The 20812-nt window shown below is 39.3% G+C and overlaps 2 protein-coding genes across 3 annotated transcripts; one reads left to right on the top strand and one right to left on the bottom strand.

Moving 5' to 3' along the window:
• Positions 1-46: 46 nt before the first annotated feature.
• On the bottom strand, positions 47-1084 carry ND-B17 (NADH dehydrogenase (ubiquinone) B17 subunit). Its single transcript, XM_011313093.1, has 2 exons — positions 951-1084; positions 47-708 (listed from the first exon to the last, which is right to left on the bottom strand). Exon 2 carries the CDS (start codon positions 682-684, stop codon positions 166-168), a length of 519 nt encoding a protein of 172 aa, XP_011311395.1. The 5' UTR covers positions 685-708; positions 951-1084; the 3' UTR covers positions 47-165.
• A 398-nt stretch (positions 1085-1482) lies between these two features.
• On the top strand, positions 1483-3526 carry LOC105271496 (lipid storage droplets surface-binding protein 2). 2 transcript variants are annotated; one of them, XM_011313084.1, is made up of 4 exons: positions 1483-1711; positions 2271-2644; positions 2719-3004; positions 3160-3526. In XM_011313084.1, the coding sequence occupies exons 2-4, from the start codon at positions 2342-2344 to the stop codon at positions 3381-3383; spliced, it is 813 nt and encodes a 270-aa protein (XP_011311386.1). In that variant the 5' UTR covers positions 1483-1711; positions 2271-2341; the 3' UTR covers positions 3384-3526. The 2 variants fall into 2 exon arrangements, with proteins under 2 accessions (XP_011311386.1, XP_011311378.1); XM_011313076.1 differs by lacking the exon at positions 1483-1711 and adding an exon at positions 1750-2112 and having other exon boundaries at positions 3157-3526.
• The last annotated feature ends 17286 nt before the right edge of the window (positions 3527-20812 follow it).

Below are 20812 nucleotides of genomic sequence, written 5' to 3'. Positions count from 1 at the left end.
CAATTTAAAAAATTCAGGTGCATTAGAATAAATTGGAAAACCCGGATCGAAGGATAATTCCAACATTTCTTTTTATTCAGAATAATCCTAAATAAACTAGTATTCACAAAGTACCAAGGGAGCATCCTCTCATTTCAGATGAATTCTCCTTTAAAATAAATACAATTATATCGGTGAATTGGTGAAACCATAGGACGCGTACTCATTGTCCTTTTTGGTTTCATAATTGGGCCACTCTGGATCATTGGGGAACAGCTTTTTCCTCGATATTCCGACTTTGAAACCACTCTTCCTGGTCCAGTCACTTTGATTGTACTTGAAGTAATAGATTGCGCCCCAAATGCCGATCATCGTGAATGCAGCAGAACTGATCATGTGACGAATCACGTAGGAAAATTCAGCGCCCAGTGTTGGACGGAGGGCGTTCTCCAAGACATTCAATGGGGCGCGATAGAATCTTCTCAGGATGTTGTATCTTTGCTTGTAGTATTCGGGATTGTAAACAGGTTCATCTGGGGCTAGAACCTGATCTTTCAACCACTGGGCACGCCAAGCACGTTCTTCGGGGCTCATTCCTAGGATACGCTCTCGCTCTGATAACATTCGCCCTTCGATGGGGAAGCCTTTCACTCCGCCTGTGTCGGAGTGATTCGCCTTTACTCCATCTCCTCTTGGGGTCGACATTTTTGATCGAGGAACTCTTTACTCCTGTGGATTTTTTGAAGTTTAGCATTTTCTTTTTTGTGTATCTTGTATTTTTTGAATACGAAAGACCAGGACATTACGATTTTTCTTAAATATTGATTCTGAACAAATGAAGCAATTAAAAAATTCATCCAGGGCTCTGGGGCTTTGGATTAACCTCAATGCCTCAAGTGTCAGGGTAATAATTAAACTGATACTTGGAGAAAAAGCGTAATGTTTAAATTATTTGATAAATCCGAACTTACCTGGATCAACAGTAAAATGTGCCACCTGTCTTCTCGAATATCACAAGCCAGATTCGAATTTTTCTATTTCTTCTCTCTGCACTCGTAATCGAGTACGAGAAAAAATAATGTAGCGATGGCCGAATTCAATCGGTGAATTTTAGTACAACTAGAGACATCTACCAGATGAACTCAGTACTTTGAAAATAATATTTTTAGAACAATACGAACAAAAATATTTTTAAATTTAAATCCCGCACAGAAGCCAAAAAAATCTGCAATAATTAATGTAATTAATGCCAATAAGGGAATTAATGCCATTAATGCAATCAGGGCTGATGTGAGTATAAAAAAAGGAAAATTTGACAGGAAAATGCAAGGCTAATTCAAAATTGAAATATTTGATTTGCAGTTTTTGAAATATTAAACTGTTTTCATCTCCAGGTTTGGAATGCCGACTTTTCCAGCTGTCGAACAAGTGAAAAGCTGCAAAATCTAACGACATCTGCCAGATTAAATCAGGACTGAATTTACCGATTGTCATGACGTAAAACGGCCTGAATTGACAGGAGAAAAATATGTCTGCCGTTGACTGAATGAAAAAAAGGTGGATAAGCGGAACAATAAATTACAAACGGTCACCGATCTCAAGTCCGCGTAAACAAGATTTATATTGTAATGAGTCAGAGATCAAGGTACATCAGTCGATAGCAAAAGGCCGTGTCGATTAATATTTCCGAAGGAATACAGTTAATGGAAATTATTGGAGTGAACGTTCACGGGTGAGTTGACCTACCTCTTTGTTTTCTTGTACAATTGTTTTGACGGTTGAGTGACAGTTGTCAGTCGAGAATTATTGACGATTGTATTCGTGCAATTGTATTTTTAACAATTAGTTGATATCGACGTGCAGCAATCAGCAATTATTCCGTTGCGCTTTGTTTTCATTTTTTTATCCGGTGATAAATAAAAGGGGAAAAATTTCGTTTTGCATGAATATCCCGGGCACAATTTTAATTCATTTTTAGAGGAGGAGCTCTGGATTTTCCGCTCGAGTTTTTGCGCTAAAATTAAATTCGTTGTCTGGTTTTTCTCGACTGAAAAAACGCGGGGCGCATTACGTTTTTCAAATACTTTGAAAATTATTGAAATCCCGGGCACCGGTGATTAATATTTTTCGGGGGTTGGTTGATAAATTTAATGCAAATGCAGTTGCAATAAATCAATTTCCACTGTTAACGATTAATAAGTATTAGACAGGACGAATAATTCGTTATTCATCCCGCAATTTTGAGATAACGATGAAAATTGAGAAAGCGATTGCAAATAATCACCTTCTAGGTCGAAACTGCATTCAGCCTGAAGACTGACCATTTAAAATCCAGGTATCAACTAAAAGACAATTATAAAAAATGGACGCGGAACTGTCAGAGCAGTTCTACAGAATTCAGGCAATCGACAGAGCCCTGAGAATTCCCAGTGTTAATTATCTCTGGGACAAATCGGCAGCTGTTTATGGAAAAGTCAAGGGTGCGAGTACATTCACGAATTGGGCCTTTGATAGAATTGAGACGGCTCTCCAGGCAGTACTGGAGAAATCATTGCCAGTTGCCCGCCTGATGGAGAAACCAATTTACAATCTCGACAAAACATTCTGCCAAGGTCTGGACTTTGTCGAAGTTAAATTGCCGATCATCAAGGAAGATCCCAAACAAGTCAGTGAATAAATTACTCGGTAACTTTGATAATGTACGGATATTTCCAGTGTTTACATGAAACTTGTCCGTAGATTTTGGATCGTACCAAGTTACTCGTGTCTGAGAGACTCCGTCCGGCTGTACAAATATTCATTGACTTGAAGCAGGAGACAAAGCAAAGAGTGAGAATAATAACCCTCCATACCTACTACAAAGCACACTACTTGAGAGTTTATAGTTGGCAACAGGCTGACAAAGTTATGTCAACGGAGACGGGAATTAATATTTTAAAGACTGTTGACAATACCACTGGCCTAGCTGAACTGATGCTCGATAAATATTTGCCAGCACTTGAGGATGAATCTTGCAGTGACTCTGGTGAGACAGATTCTTTCTTGATCCTCGACTTTATAGAAGATTATATCAAAGTCTAGTTCTAATTGGCGCAGTTCATTCACTCTGAAGTCAAATAGCAAGACTTTAGTGAGAAATGGTATTTTTCTCAAATAAATTATGCATTTTTTCCACAGAAGATGAATGCAGCGAACATCTGAAACTCCATCATACGATTGTGAGACTGAGTGAATTCAGCAGCAGAGCCTCTCGTAGAATTTACGTTGCCCTGATGGAGAGACTCCAGTACATGTATAAAATCGAAATTCTCATCCTGATTCTACACGCACTCATCGTCATCCAGGCTATTAAATTCGTGGAGACTATTGTAACATCTGTACTTAAATTTACATTTAGAATCTAAGACGAGTGTCAATAGAAATAGAGATCAAGAGTTTCAATATAAATTTAACGGAATTCTCCAGATAAATCGTTACGTTTTCTATCAATATTTTTCATGTACGTCCCATTGAAAAATAAATCAGAAAATTTTTTCTTCTCATTTCACTCATTGACAATATTCAATTTGAAACCATTGACAAAGTGCCTCCCTAAAAAATTCCTTTCTCCGGTTTGATTGCGTTACAGAATGAAATGAAATTGAAAAAAAAATCCGGACTCCTCTCGCGGAAAGTGGAAATTCGTTTCCGTGGAAATTGCCTCGTCTATCATCCCTGATAGGCGTCAATCAAAGTGTGTCGTATACCCAATGGAACTCTCATCAACTTCGCTTTTCAGAGGATTCCAATTAGTTTCCGGGCTGTTGAATATATTCTTTTTTTTTCGTTATCATTCAATATTATCAACGTTTGATCCAACACGAGAGGACAGTGGGAAATGCCGTATTATCCCTTCAACGTGGCAAATAGACGTTGTCAGAAAAATTTTATGTCAAGTCGACGGGACGTCGTTGTGGTGGAAAATTTAGGTGTGATAAAATCCCAAAGATTTTCTTCTTACTGTCGGGTTATTTTTCAGACCGGGTAAAGGCAGAAGGGAGATAAGGCGCAAGAGAAGTCGTGCGAATGGGCGGTATATCCTATTTTTTTAGACGACTTCGAGGGGCATTTATCACTGGGGACAGACCAGTGGTGGTAAACTCATAATTCATATCATTTCTCTTTGTTACTTCTATGATATTTTTTGCCTATTATTCTGAATAATACCCATGATAAAAACAAACGTCATTTTCCCTAATTATGTTTTTTCGTGAATGTCAGATAAAAAATGTTGTTTTGTTCTGGTTGGTGTCAACGGTTTTAGAAACTATAATGGATTATAAAGGAGTCTGGGCATTTCGAGGTATAATACGAGCTTCTGTTCCGCCGAAAGATGTACGGGTTTTAGCCCAGCGAGATAAGCCTGCGGGTGCTTCATAAGCAGAGATTTTATCTCATTCGGGGTCGATGTCTGGCCAAAAGCCATCATTCGCAGCTTCAGATAGGCCCTGTTTTCTTCGCCAAAACTGCTTCCCTCTCATTTACATTTTTTTTTTTTTGCTTAAGGACGTCAAGTGGAAATCGTGTGGAACTACCCCCCTATTTTCCTCTCATTCTCATGCCTTGAGATTATTTAAAGAACTCGCAGATACCCTGAAATCGCGATAAACCGAGTGGGAATTAACTCTTCCACTTTCGTTCCATTAATTTTCCCTGCATTTTTCAAATCGCGTAATGTGTTGTAGTTTGAGAGCGTCAATTTGATTTAGTAATACGCGGTTTATATTTATTTTTTCATTTTTAGTCTGAGAGTCGGGAAGTCAATAACACATTTGTTGTAATCCTTGCGGCTACCCGCCCCAGTGCATGTAATTAAAATCGATTGTCACAGAGGTGACATTTGTTATCATGCGGCATGTTGGGTGACACGTAAAATCCAGGAGAATGTCGAAAGCGTACAAAAACCCAATGTCAGTTAGTCACCCCAATCGCCAGTGAAAATGAGAGACTGTTAGAATATCTACTGGCGTTTTGTACCAGTCGCACCGACACGTTTACCAGTTAATGCACCGGAAGCTAAATACCATCTGTCGCCATTTGAAATGGACCGTCATTTCAATTTTGACGCTAGAAAATAATCCGTTAAAATCATCGGGCGTTGGCCAACATCTATGGGGATATATGCTAATGCAAAAGAGAGAGAGAGAATGAGGGATATGATAACGTGTGTATGGAGATATGTGAAATGGCAGAGGATGGCTGAAACAATCGGTAGTTTCGGGCTTTTTCGATGGATACCTCCCGAGGGGGTGTACAAGGGTGAATGCACGTGTTCTCTCTTGGTACTTCAATTACCATCGCGACTGCAAACTCCTGTATTGAAAGTATGGGGCAAATGGAGGCTGTATAGCAGAGATGATAGATGTATATTTTGCACTTTACGTATCAGTTTTTTTTCCGGAATATTTTGCACTTTAGGTATCAATTTTTTTTGCCGCATTTTTCGCCCACTCGACGGATTGTTGAATTAAAAATAATCATCCTACGGGAATTTATGGTTTTTATATGGAGGGAAACAAATGGATTCGTGGAGTGAATTATGGAGTGGGATAAAGTTTGTCGGTGGAATGTTAATGGTTTCGGTACAAATCATTTGGTTCGATACTTGAGTAAAGATTGGGGAAAGGGATAGGGTGGAAGATGAATAAAAATTGTAAACCCCGTCAGGCATTGTAACAATCAATCTACGCGGTTGTTGTCGTCAGCAGTTTATGTTGAATATTGAAAAGCTAATTACAAGGGGGAGCTGTACTCCGTGAGTTCAAACAACGTTACGAATTGAAAAGTGAAATTTTGAAAATTTCAGGATATTTGGCTGTCGTTCACTCGAACTTATGAATTATAAAATCATTCCCCTGGACATTGTTTACTAGTTGTAGGATTTATGATAGGGACTTCTAGTTTTTGATTTTCTGTTCGCGAATTCTCGACAAGCGCCAATTTCCTTTTTTGCCTATTTTTTTTCGATGCTTTGAAATCAACAAAGATGTATTTATGTTATTGGTAATATTGTGAAAAAAACTTGTTGATTTCAGGACTTTAGATAATAATTTGTTTTCAATTCAACAAAAGGTCGGGAACGACCGGCAAAAGTTATTTTATGAATTCTCTCTTTTTCGATTTGGAATACGCAAGTTGCTTCTATCATATTTTTTATTTTTATATACGCTGACTCTGAAATACATGTCGTGAATCGAGTGCTGATGCTACCGTTCAATTCCCTCGGATCCTCCAAGTATTTAATATTTATTTATTCAAATGTCTTGAACGCCTCTGTGTCAACATTGGCCTCTGTGTCCCTGTGGTTTTTCCCAATTTTATTGAAAGCCCGGAAGCACCAGCTGTTTTCGCTGTCGTTCTCTGCTCAATATCCCGGAATCAGAAAATTTACAATATTTTCATATTCAATGTAATGAAATTTTCCACGTGGAAATAATTTTTTCTCTTCATTTTCTATCAAGTGCTCATGGAAAAATCGAAAAGCTTGAAATTTGGGTATAACGGAGGGCATTCGATATTGATGAATGAATAATTCAGATACAGACGTGAGTGAAATATTCGCACGTCATTTTGACAGATTTCCGGTGTTCGAATAATTCGTAAAAATGGTTTTAGCTGAAATTTTGCACTCACATGAAATTCTTTTAACTCAATAACATGGGTGCTCTGTGAGTAATTGATTCAATCCTCACAATATTGCGCAGTTCCGCTTCTACCGTATGAAAGAGAGTTGCGTAATTACATATTCTACCCGTATGACGATCCTCATCTCGCCGTCCAGTCAGGAGTGACCTAATTCTTTATTATCCAGTCGTACACGGTTTAATTCTCTCACGATTCAAAAAGTGGGAGTGAATACAACATTAGACTCCCCCCACCCAGAAAAAATTCCAAATAAAATTTCAAAGGTTCTCGCTTGAGACTTTTCAAAGTAACTCTCAAAGGAATAAACTTTCGAATTCACTCAGAAATATTTAAAGCCTCAAATTATGGCACTTTAAGAGACTAAAATAACGAAATGTAGAATAAGTGAATCGAGCCGGAAAATATAATTGCCGTTTGAAATTAGCAGGATCGTCATCAAAGCACCTGATGCTCCGATAAATTCTCCTGGACAGCTGAAAAGTTCACCCTCATTTCTCCCGGAATTTGTCCAAATCCTCTGAAGTTTACTTCCTCAGAGGTGACAGTACTAGTAGCGAGATCCGAAGAAGGATAATAGAGGTGACGAGTAGATAGAGTACAATAGCGTTGGATGTACTAACGGCTTCCGTGACTTCTTTCCAAGCCTCGTCACACAATGCCTTTTTATCCACCAAAACTTTTCCGAGATTATATATTTGCTTTTGATTAGTCCAGGTTGGACGACAGAAAAGTTAGGTTGATGAAACTTTATACGAACTTTCGACGAAGATCTCGCGTCATCGTGACGGTCGACGTCTGCGAAGATCGTCATGACAATAATCTTCAACCCATTAACCGAATCCTATTATTTTCCCTCGTCTTCAATAACTCGTATCCACTTCAAAATCTAACTTCACCTTCTTCAACTTTAAAAATCATACTTCGTTATAAGTCACGAGTTGCGAACTCCAAGAAGTTTTCGTAATTCGCCTTTATCATTAAAAAATTCTCCACAACTCAACGGAATAATGAAAAGAAATAATGACTGTGACTGTTCTGTTAGCGAGTAATCCTCCAGGAATATTTAATCACGTACTGGTCGTATCGAGTTACGGCTGTCCTTGCGAATAGTTAAATGTTGTAAAAGGGATAAATCCGGACGAGGAAGAGCCTGATGAAAAGTGGTAACTTGGGTATTTCCGGTGGTGGAGAAATCCTTTGACGTAGCCATAAAACTTACAAGAACCGGTACTACATTCCACGCTATTCCTTGACTCTCGCCATTCTCATTGAAGCGAGAATACGAGAGCCAGTGCCGAGAGAGGGTAGCAGTAAAAAAGTTGGGTTTATACCGCTTATTTGTCTAGGTAGCGACGCATTATCGGATTAAGTCTGAAAATTCCTGGAGAGTATGGGACAACAACGACTAACCTTCCAGGAATGAAAGAGAAACGGGCCCCTCTGTTTCGGGTAGGCATGAAAGTCTGGGGTTCACGGGGAGGGTGGAAAATGAGGGGTTGGGTGAGGAAGTGAATTCCGTATCTACTGCGGGAGGATTTGTGTGAAGCACAAAAGCCCACGGGCACGTAAATCAACCCTCCTCCCAAATATCAATGCGCCAGAACGTCGTGTTCGCCTTAAGCTACTTGTGAATTTCCACGGAATTTTTGGGGCGGAAGATGCACTGAGAGAAATATTCAATAAAAATTACGTGAATTTTCCGTAATTCTGGAGCGAAATGTGGTTGTCGGAAATTTTACGGAACTGTCACGTAATTTTTATCGAAAGTCACGGAATTTTTCCGCGGTGTTCCGTAATTTTTATCTGAATTATCGGTGAAAAATAACGATACCGTCACTTAAATTTTTCGAATTAACTCCGTAATCGGTAAGTGAACTGAAAGTTCCGTAATTTTTACTAAATATTTCTCTCCGTGTGGGTGAAATTTTTTGAAGTTTCAGGTGGGATCAAGTGAATTTTCGGAAGATGAATTTCCCCGGGATGTGGCGAGGTAATGCTGCATGGAATTGAGGAATTTATCAGTATTATGCGATTCTTTTCTCATTTTCTGTCCTTGCCGAATTTCGATTGAGATTGAGGGCTTGGCGTTGAAATCTGTCGACGGGTTTCAGCCATGATCTATTTGTCATTTATCATCAGTTATACTTTCTGTATTTTGTCTGTAACGTTTCTGTACCTTGCGGATGAAGCTATTAGCTATTTGTTAAGGAAATCCATTCGACTATACATTCTCCTTCAATCTCTATTTTTCTACAATTGCCCAAAAAGAAAATCTCCTTCCTAAACACCGATGTTTATCAGCGAAAAAATGATAAAAGAGAGAAAGCTCCTTAAACCCTCCGAGAAAACTGTTTCAATTAACCTGACACCGTTGTACACGATATTAGTTCGATGTTGACAGTGGAGGTGATAGGATCTTGACGACGCCATGAGTTTTTCCTAGCTTATATGCCGCCTGGCGTGTTATTCATTATATACGCTTTGAAACTGCCCTCTAGAGTGCCTTGGGATGCAGCTACATTTTTATTTTCTTTTGCAACCTATAAATCCTTCGGGACTGTATTAAACGCGAAAAAAATAGGGTTGCAAGCCCTGACCTCAGAATTCCAATTCAAAATTTCGCCAGATTCTGTAGAATTCTTTGCCGAATTTATCTGAGAGAATCGATGAAATTCATTTTCAATTTATTTCAATGATTTGCATTTCCCATTTCGCAAGGCTTTCCGCAAATAATAGGCGGGTTGACAAATAAAATTGATGAGGAAAGAGTATTTCCTTTGAGGTATAGACTCCATCGGTCGTTTCCCTCGGAATTTCACATTCATCACGTGTAATCGGGTGCATGTAACCACATTATATCTCCCTCTCAATGGAAGAATAAAGTTACTCTGTTTACCTGCAAACATACATTCCTATCCTCAGTTAAACTTGCCCCAGGAGGGCTCTCCCACTTGCATTCCACGTATGAGTCTACCCATTCACCGAGGAAAGTGCATGCGTAGTAAAAACCGAGGGGCGGAAAGAAAATAGAGGTGAATTTGTATTGAAGATCTGGATGGTAATAAGTTTCCCTGGGAATACGAGGGCAGATATGGATACTCCATTTTATACCCCAGAAGGCCAATGCATTCACCAGTGGAGAAAGAAAATACTGACAATGTTGACGTTTTACGAGATCGTATTGAACTTTCCCTGTTACATTTTTTACTATAATTCGGATGAGTAAAAAAATTATTTTTCTCAAATCGACCAGAAAAAAATCCTATTTTCTTCAACTTCGTAGAATTTTTGTGTTAAAAAAATGGAAAATTTGGTACAAACAGCCGAAGCTTTATATTCCGTTCCCAACTGGGTGTACCAAATGATTACTCTTTTTTTATATACGTCTTATAATATTCCTAAGATCTTAACTCGAAGCTGGAAAATTTCAATTTACGTCTTGAAAGTTTCAACTGGAGACGAGGAAAAATCTTAATGCGAGATCATAAGATTGAAAATAAGATTTGATTTTTTTTTTAGTATCTTGCTATTGAAATACTCCACGAAAGACAGAATGTTTTCTATTGGATTGCCCTCCCTGCGAAAATAACACGAGACTCAAGCCCCTTTTGACTACATCCCTGAAAGAGGGTGAACGTGGGAGGAGGATCTAGCATGAGGGGCTGAAGAAGCCAATGCTATAGACTCTCGTGAATATAAATCGGTGGTTCGAGACGTCTCGCTCGACGCTGTAGTTTCCCTCACTTGCCAAACGGAATTGTACGACTCGGGTCATCTGGCATATAAAAGAAATCATTCGTCCGTAATGCTGGCGGTAAGCGACGTCTAAAAGCCACGATTGTGCACATTTAAAGTCGCCGATTTATTGCTCGTCCTTCATTCAAAAGAATCGGACATTCTCTGGCAATATATTTTATGTTTCACGTCTCGACAGTCTCTAGGTGTACAAAGGGCTTTTTTTTTCTGGATGGATTGTCGCATGTTTCAGATTGTACCATCGTTTATTCCAAGAAACTAATTGAATGTCTTTCATCACTTCTCACTGTTTCCATCACTATCACCGATACAGCAATGGAAAAATGTGGAAAAAAATTTTATAGCACCATTTTATACCCTCCCAGGTTTTTCATGAAACAAGAAAAAGTTGTTGGTCAGTGGAATGGGGTCATAAAGTTGGGGTCAACGTATTTACTTCAGACATCGTCTTCCCGTGGTATTTCAGATAATAAGGTAAACTTCTATTATGCTGGTTGCGTTGAGCTCGTGTGGAGACATTAACCTACATTCAAAACGTTTACACCGAAAATAGAGAAAAGCTTGCTGAAGTTTAGCTGTGTCAGTTTTACGGACTACCGTCGCACACTGGCCGAGCTCATTCGCGCGATTTGGTGGTGTTAAAGCTTAATTCCATCCGTAAACTATCCGTACCATCTAAACCTTCAATGGTGTATACATAATCTCCGCCAGTAGTGAATCACTCGTAAGCTCGTCGTAAGGCGAAGCCATTACTCTAAACGATCGTTCGGCATAAGAGTTAGGATCACTACTTTGTATATAATATTACGCAAGCATTGATTCGATTTTTCATGGAATGGGTTATCAAAGACCTTAATTTGAAACGTCGAACATTAAAGATTTTCAAGTTGACAATCTTTCAAGTCCCAATTTCAGACTGATGGATGTGTTAAATTAAGATTTTTGAGAGTCACGGTGAGATCATAAGTCCCAAAGTGAATTCGTATATTTTGAATGTAATTTCTCAGGTTGACGCCAACGTCCTCCACTTCAATATACCCCCAATATTATTTAATAAAGAAAATCTCTACCCATATTTTCCGAGAGATATTGGAAGAGGTATTGGCAACAGGAAGGCTGTTTACCTTATCAGCAAGTTTACATAAACCGGTAGACGTGGACCTCGAGGCGGTAGACCACCGTTTCCTGGTCGACTGTCGGTACACCCAATACATGTGTACACGATCAAGAGGTATAGGAAGACACAAGGGGCTGGGTTTTGCCACTTAACTTAGCCCTCTCTCTTTCTCTCTTGCTTTGACGTGAATTCCAAGCCCTCTTCATGGTGCGATATACAAAGTGTTGGGTTCTCGCGCCCTCGGGGCGTCGATATTGGAGTCCCGATATCGGGCTAAATCTGCTTGACGCCGAAGATACCCGTCTCGATCCTCCAATATACCCGGACGTAAGAAATATACGATGAATATAGCCTTGAGTGGTCCTCCCCGTCGGAGAAAAATAGAGCCGATACACAGTGAATTTTAGGTTGTATATAATGTTAACAACCAGTATACTCCCTATCATAATGGCTGGGGTGTTGGTAAGTGTCGAAGAACCAAATTTAATATCACGAGTGCCTTCATTTTTTCACTAACTTTTCGTATCCCCATGTTGAGGGCTTTTTCCGACATTCGCGAACTTGAGAACTTTGTGGGCAGACGCGTTTGCATAATATGCCATTTTCACACCCGCAAGGATAACCCAGAAATTTTGGTTTTAAAAATATATATACAATATATTTGGCGCATTACGGTGGAACTTGATTATATAACGGATTTGTTGAGAGATGACTCGATTTTATTTGGAAGGGCTTGCGATTAAATTCTGCATTGATTTGATCTCAAAAATGTAAGGTGAATATTATCCTCTCAACTAGTCTCTGTTTGATCGTATAGCACCTCCTATTTGCCCAAGATAATTGAAATGGTGAGAGTGCACTCAGCTCCGATGGAAACATAACACATTCTGCGGTAATGGATCCCAATATCATTCAACAATCCCGATCTGAATCACACTACACCAACAACCGACAGCCACAGGCTATCGGCCAACGAACATACCGACTAAATCCTGGGGTGTAACTCAGCCCGAGTACATCTCAATGGTTTCATTACGCTAGTAAACTTTGTACGTGTCCCTCTGGCACTCAGTAAGTTGATTCTCTGTCGTTTTACAGACTTCAACTCCCTGATCATTGCCAAGCCCGAGTTTCGAAGCCATCTTCAATAGTCCAACTCATATTTCATTTGTTTATTTATTCGTTCATTCGTTAACGGAACGACCATGGCCAAAGACCGAGTTCGCATGCATAAAAAATATCTAAGATTGGAAATTTCGAGAAGAAAAAATACCGAGCTCCACCCGGGATTCGAACCGAGAACTAAGGAAGCCGATTTAAAAAAAGTCCTCAAGCCGGTGAAATTGAATTTCAGTTTCATTTTAACATCGAAAAAGTGAAAGGGCGTATCTACATATGCCTCTGGGTTTTCACCAGAACCCATTAAATTCCAACGCGCCCCTTCGGATGGAAAAACATAAAAAATTCACGCAAACGGAATTTCCCTTCCTCTTAATCATTTAACGGTTAATCCTTCCTCCTTAAAAAATCCGTTAGAACCCATGAAGACTAAAGCGAGGATAATGCCTGACGAGGAGAATCGTTTGATGTGGCTCCATGCGAACTTTCTTCTAGCCGGCCTCTACTGGAATTGCTGAAAACTTTGCCTCCCCACACGGCCGCAGAATACGCGACTCCTGTAACGTGTATACACGAATATCCGGATGCTTTTAATGCCCCCCGACCTCCAAACCCAACCCCCCCAACCCGGCGCGTTCGAAGGCCCCGAGGGAATGAGAAAAGTTATGGAAATGTGAATATTCGGTTTTACATTTTCACATTCTTTTTCTTTTACAAATTTCCCTTTCGTTCATTTCCAAACATCCTGGCTTTTTATATCAAACGTCTATATAATATAACCATCGCAAGGATGATTCGTGTCGGCGGTTACATCGTACTAACGTGCTACCGTCAGCCTTTGATGTTCGAAGGCATCTCGTTCGAAAATGATATTACTGCCGGGGGGATAGCGCCACAGTAATGCACCCTTGTCGATTTTTATGTTCATACACGTTTATCACCTTCTGGTGGTATATTTCAATATTTTTACATTCCTCCGTGGGGGTAAAAATTATTTCTACCGGAGAAATCGGCTTGAGACAACTGAACGCTCAGAAATTCAATGAAGATTAAAAGAACCATTTCAGACAAAAATATAAAAAACAGCGTGATGTTTGAAAGAATTTTTTCTTCACCGTTCCGGAATTATCTGGGCGCGAGGCAGTAGCTAATTTCGTTGCCTCCCAGGGTAAAGGTTTCAAATTGAGTTTTCCGCTGGGAAAATTTGTGACTTAACTGTTTAAAGTCTTAATCAACCGCGGTGTACCCTAACCAGGTCAATGCCATGTAAAAATAAGGATAAAAGAAGGAATCACTCGGAATCATCTTGATTAGTGGTTACCCGAGCTATGTGCCATGACTTCGATATCAGGCGTTAAGGCCACAGTGTTAACTCATCCCTACAGTACAAGGAAACAGTGCAGAGACTGAGCAACACCATGGGAAAATGGTAATCCTAATCAAAACTAACTTTAACGCGTAATCAAAGTTTCAGTTAGGGAAGTTAGCAGGTGTGACGTGCCATGTAACTGTCTAAGACACTGAGGTAAAGTCTGGAGAAGGGTAACTAGAGGGTATGTACATAGCAACCCAAGCATGCAAATTACAGTTTCATCCTCACTCATTCCTTTACATTTACCGTGTTGAAGTTGTTTCGAATGATGTGTAGCTCCGCGGTGGAGGATTTAAAAAAGTAATTGACGTTCCGTAGTTCTTCGAGTTTATCATTCGAAACTTGAGTCATTAATGCAAGATTATTTTCGTTTTACCGCGTCATGGAGTGGTTATTTTTTTTTAAATTTTTTGTCTTGGTATACAATCGATTGGAAGAAAAAATTTGGAGAATTTATGGCTAGAGTCACAGACATTACATTCCGTTAATTGAATCTCATGAATTCAATTTGTCCCGAGTGCGAGTAGCTGATTCATCCGGCACTCCCAAAGTGTTTATCGAGTGAAATCGTGAAGCGACAAGAACGCCCAATAGGCAAAGTTCCCTCGAAACACTTTCCTCCTATTCCCAATTTAACTCCACTCCACATTGATAACGAAAAACGAATTACAGGAAAACTCATTGGTTCCTTCGACACACGGGGAATAAAATTCCATAAAAATTTTTAGATAGAAAAACGCATTGCCTATCGTAATTCGCGGGAGAACGCAAATTTAGTAGAAAAATATGAAAGAGGTTTTTTAATTTTATATATAAGATTTTAGTAATTTTTACTGAATATTTCGGTCTAGTGGCATTAATTAGTTCTACTTTTATCCAGTTTTTGGTAGCCAAAAGAAAATCCCTTGATCTCGTATTCCTACCCCCTTAATCACTTGCCTCGTGTATCACCCGTGCACAACCCTCGTCTTACGACAATTTATTTCACTACTTTTTCGTGAAAATTTCCTAATGAGAATTTCCATCCAGGCTTGTGAGCTAGATATGTTCCTTTTTACCGCCCACACTCGAATGTCCTACGGAGATTTAACGCCAAACTTTTCTCTCTGTACTGAACGTAAAGGAAAAATAAAGTAAGTTTCGCGAAAAAAAGGTAGAATAAAAGAGAAAAATTAAATAGAAAATAAAGTACTTTCTTTACTCGGCGTGGAGTTGCCGTACCAAACAAAATTTTCACTACTTTTTATGTCGTCTCGAGTGTCGTCTGAAATGGTCTAAATACTGCCCTGAGCTTATTAAAAATTTTGGTACTCCCGGTAAATTCCTCGTACTCTTATTTATGGAAAATAGAAATAAAGAATGACAGTATGAATAAGCTTTCTCATTTCGTGGTCCTCACAAAGCCCTTCATACATCTTTTCAAAGCGAGTGTAAATTGTATTGCAGAGTTGGGAAATTAAAAGTTTTAATCAAAATTAATGAGCTGTGGGACTGGATTGGAAACTATAAACACTTCTAATAGATTAATTGAATGGATAACCCGCGGAAGACTTGAAGATATGGTTTTTCTATTGCTTCCTTTAAATTCATGAAAAAAAAAGAAAATCTATGGCTTCAGCGGCCGAAAAGTAGCTTCTCTCCAAAAATCGAATTGAACTTGAATTCAAATCGTAGATCATGTTCAAATACTCACAAGTTTAAAGAAATCGAAATTCCATTCAAATTAAGACTTAAATTACCTCTCGAATTGACTCCCCCATTTTTCCATAGATACGATTAATTATTTCAAGTATTCCGACTCTACTACCACGAAATAACTTTTCCATGAGCCGAAAAGGATAAAGGGTTACCCGACAATTAGCCAATGCCATTCCCCATTCCACTTGTACGTCATCAGAACTTGCGAGAAAAAAGAAAATGAAATGTGCGCGAACGTGAGTAATATAGCGAATGTCCAAAATGTTGCAGAGGGGAATCACCCTTGGGAATGACCAGTGGAGGGAGACCAAAACCGGAAAGGCGTGATCGATGGTATCCAGTAGTCAGTGAAACCACCTGGGGGCCTATTCTCGACGCACGGAAAACGTCTTTCGTGAACGGGACGTAATCCGTGAAGGAACGAATAATTCTTTGATCACTTTCGTTTGGGAATTTTAAATTCGTAAAGTAAAATCTCTCGTTCGACAATATTATTTTCCCACACGAATCTTATCCCATACGAAATATCCTAAAGATTTGTACATGAGAATCGCAAGACTAACGAAGTGACAAATCAGCGTTCTCAAGGGAATACCAAATATTCGTTCACGGATTACATTCCCAAGTGTCGAGCATAGGACCCCTGGGGTACTTTGCGATATCTGTTTTCCCTTTCCTGCTCTCCTCTCATTCTCTCGTCGTGAAATTATATCTATTCTCATTTAGAAGGGTTCAGAGAAGTAATTAGGATCGAGTCATTCCAGCGGCATCTAATAACTGGTGATACAGTACCGCAGGGTTTTTGGGGGAAATGTGAAAACAAATTGTGACGCGTGAAAATTCGAGATATTAATATTAATTGTCGGTCGGATGCTGATACGCGCACGGAATGGATATTATCAATCACAACTTTTGAGAGTTTCTCTGTGAGTCGGAGAAGTTTCTAAAGTGAAACCCAAAACCATTTTTAAAAAATGCAAATTACATAGAATCAGAATCATCTCATAACTATTAATTATAATCCCCAAAAAGCCGATACGTCATGTTCATTACAGAATACTAAAGAATTTACATCTCGACACCTTCACACGAGTGGAAAAACACGCGTCAGTTATTCGCAAATAAGTTAATTAATTTCGCTCATTTTAAAGGCAGATCACATACCATGAGGGAGTATCTGTAATAGAAGATAAAACTGTTCAGATCCTCATTCTCCCCCTTCACCGAAACAATATCTTTTCCAAATGAAATCAATCCATTTCGTTAGAATGCTTTTGTACTCGGGATAACGCGTTGAGTACCTCCCGGATGTTGAGGGGATACCGTAGGGTGTGAGTCGATATGGACACTAAATTATCCGTGGAATTACATCGAAAGGGTTTGCTTGCACAACCCCTCGTCCCTATCCTCGAGAGGAAATGAATCTCGGTTGGTTTATTGTCGGACGATTCCACGGTGGTGGGCCTTCACCGGAGGATCAAAGGGTTGTCTCGTTACCAAATTTTTCTCCCCTCCCAGAAACCTCATTTTTCCTCTTTATTGGAAGTGACAGCAAAAACTAATAAAATTAATTCCTTGGGTTCAATTTATCACCTCGGGATCAAAAGACTCAAGACAAAATAATAAGTCATTACATTATTACATCGACTTGAGTCCAACCGATTTTTTTTACTTGATACGCAACTTTTTTTCACGTCGATTCGATGAACAGATCGCGAGAAAAGACTACACCGAACAAATCGTAATGAGAGTGTCTCACGTTTGTATCCCACAACAAAGCAATTCTTCTCGTTTCATCGACCTCTTCTATTTTCCTCGCGCTTGTTCGAGTTGTGCCTTTTATTTTTCTTCACTTGCAACCTACTTCTTTCTGTTCCTCATCGATTTCCGTTTATTATTGCAGGTGAAAAAAAAAAGGGAATGGGATCTGCTAATAGACGGCGTCAGCGAAGCGTGCGCTTCGTACTCGCGGTACCACTTCTCATTGCTCCTTTTTCTCCTCTCAATTTTGATTCTCTATTTTTTCCTCGCTCCCTCCGTTTTTAAGTTTTCCCTTCCCCAGTTTCACCGTTGAGTAAGAAATTGTTGGACACAATGTACGACAGTTGGATATACTATATAAAGTGCAATTGCCAAATGTCCATTGGTTCAGAGGTATAAAGAAGCGTTATGCTCTTGGAACCGACATTCGTTCATGCCTCGATACATCTTGTATGAACTTTATTCAGTATCCCATCTGGCCGCTGCTTCACCAGTGTATAGATATATTTTTTAACATAGTTTTCCTCTCTACTTTCGATATAAGCTATCGAACTTTTCGTAGCTTTTTCGGAAGAGCACCTACACTTCGCCATTATTCACGCGAGATTATTCCCATTTTTTGTTTGACACTGAGGGCCCCCTTTGAACCATCAGCATGTGCTGAGCTTCCAACTGTTTTTGGTGATTTATTCTTTGAGTAAATCAAGTAAGATAAAAATATGAGAAAAGTATTTATGTACGTTTTATACCGATTTATTAGGGTTTATTCATATCATTATCGCAATTTTCACCGTAAATTTATTCCACCGAATAAAACCGTGGAGACACAACGTTTATTTTAAGATTTATGAGCTTGATTTAAAAAGTTGTTGATTTTTTCAGTTTGACGGTAACTGTACGTGTGAGTTTTTATTAAATCCCATGGCTAAAAATAACCGAATCGTAACGCCCTGATATTCCTTTCACTCCCAAGCCAAATATTTTCACAGCAATCGCGACGCACATATAATACGTTGTTTTTGTTACCATTATCAGGGCTAGCGGTACCGACCCATGAATCTTAATTCCCGTATGCCAGCCCTCTCCAACGGCAGTAATGCCAAATCGTAAAACGTGAGCACATATCGTGAAACGATGGGGTAGAAATGGGGTGGAAGAGGTGTTTGGATGGCGTACTATTCCAAACACCCTTCTATGCGACTGTTGCTGTAACCTATCGCTCGTACGACTCTATTTTCGTCTATCTCGCAACTCCGAGAATCTTAATAGCAGCGGGGACGGAGTAGCGAACGTATCGCAAAACGGCGGATACATTCTACCAAATCTACCACTAACCCTGAAATTTCATGTTTTCACCAAATGCGAAAAATTTGAAAAATATTCCCTAACAAAATATTCCACTCTGTTGAAAAATATTTAATATCAGAGACAAATATTCTGGTTAATGAAAAAAAATGACAGTGAATTCAATTTGTACCTAGAGGAAAAATACCCTAAATTTTCAAGCACGAAATTTATGGAATTCCGCATGAAAGCAAAATGCTGTAAAGATTTCCGGGACATTTGGACTAGAAAAAAATCCATAGATCTCACTTTCCATCCAAGGAAAAAAGTCCAAAAAGTCTAACTACAGTCTGTATACAGACTAGCCGCAATGAGTGGGTTCAACCCCCTCCCGGCCACTGTACGCAGTAATCTCTTTCGTTTCGTGTTTTCAATTTGTCGGAAGATCCCACCCGCCCCTTCCCGCGCTGCCCCTTTTTCCTATGTATTTCCCTAGGTTTAGAAACAAACTTTCCACTCAAGCTACTTCATTTAGTTGGACCCCCGGCCGGTATATTGGTTCGCTAAGTTATTTCCTCCGAAGTTGGCCCGTTTTACTACCTCATTCACCCCACCCCCTCTGAGCCACCCAATTCCTCAACCTCCTCAGCACACGTACCCTTATAGATACTTATCCGCCAGTTCACTCTCTCCCTGTCTTTATCATGGCATATAACCTCAAACGTACTAAGCAGTTTATGTTTACTCACAGTCAAAGTAGACATTTCTCCGTGTCGGCTGCATACTGATGGCTAAGGGGATCCATCCGCTGGATATTCTTCTCACTGGCACTGGATGACTCGTCGATATCCTCACGTTTTCCACGGCCTCTCTTTACTTGTGATTTAAAGTTTCTGAGTTTGAAGTTTCTTCTGAGAGGTACCGATTGCGAGCAGCGAATTGATTGAATGTGCAGAAGACTCTGCGGTACTGTGGAGTTTCGTGTTTACTGGCTTGATTTCAGAAAACAAGACTTTTTGTATTTTGAGCAATGATTGCAGCCCAATCAAGTTTTTTTGTCTTTTGCGAGTCTATCAGTCTTTAAGTATGACTTGATATGATGAGGGAGTTCTGGGCGTTCTGAAACAAATTAAAAAAAAAATAGTATTAATTATTTTGCTGAAAATGATAAAATACGAGCTTTCATGGAAAATTCAATGGGATTATTATGTTTCCATAATTTCAGTTGATTTTCTCCATTTGTATATCAATACTTTAACTACTAGGTTCTCAGCGACGGCCTTGAATTGATCATTACTATTGAAATAACCATCAACTCCGTCAATTAAATGGCAATTGAATTAAATTTGAATTGCAATGGAATACGATGATAGAAATATCCGAGAAAAGCTCTCTCGCTGAGGGCCCGTACAGGTGTCAATGCATCCCCAAAAACCTCATCAAAAATGAAATTCAACGACCACAACAATTACTAACATATTGGTTTGATCCCATTTGCAAGATCATTATTGATGTTACAATTTAGAAATGAATGAAACCGCATTTGCCTCCAACCTCCATAACAAAAGCCATTGGCGTGTATATGCACCGGAAAACCGCTTCGATTGATTAATCATCCATCGAATGTACCATCAAATGATGCAGAGAGAAACCATTAGTCCTATTATATAGGAAACAATTAATCCTCTCGGTGGGAATAGCCGCATCTACCAGCCATTCGGCGGTACAAATCATTGAAATTTCCAAACCCCAGCGGAAGTGAATAAAATTTAACATTTTGAAAATATCGAGGCTCCAGTACCGTGACTCGTGCAACTTTGTTTGTACCACCCAGAACTCGTAAATGCCTAAACTTTCGGATATTTATGACGTCACTTGGCATAAAGTTAAATACAAAAAGTTTGTAAACCTCGCGGCTTTATTTTGATCTTCATCCGGATAGAGTGCGAAATGTATTTTAAGAGCTCGAGCCTAGGCAACAACGTGAGTCAGTCGTTTTAATCCAATAAAAGTTGAGATTATCACGATTGTTTAATTTCTGT

This window comes from Fopius arisanus, unplaced genomic scaffold (genome assembly GCF_000806365.1).
Source record: "Fopius arisanus strain USDA-PBARC FA_bdor unplaced genomic scaffold, ASM80636v1 scaffold00004, whole genome shotgun sequence".
NCBI classification, from domain to species: domain Eukaryota; kingdom Metazoa; phylum Arthropoda; class Insecta; order Hymenoptera; family Braconidae; genus Fopius; species Fopius arisanus.
Note: the sequence above shows the minus strand (reverse complement) of the source record. Positions and strands in the feature narration are given on the sequence as shown.

Excerpts from the sequence above, each read along its gene's own strand:
- ND-B17 (XM_011313093.1), bottom strand. The coding sequence starts at position 684 with ATGTCGACCCCAAGAGGAGATGGAGTAAAGGCGAATCACTCCGACACA.
- LOC105271496 (XM_011313076.1), top strand. The coding sequence starts at position 2,342 with ATGGACGCGGAACTGTCAGAGCAGTTCTACAGAATTCAGGCAATCGAC. Across the intron at positions 2,645-2,718 it reads TCAAGGAAGATCCCAAACAA|ATTTTGGATCGTACCAAGTT; the intron begins GTCAGTGAATAA and ends ACTTGTCCGTAG. Across the intron at positions 3,005-3,156 it reads TGAATCTTGCAGTGACTCTG|AAGATGAATGCAGCGAACAT; the intron begins GTGAGACAGATT and ends TTTTTTCCACAG.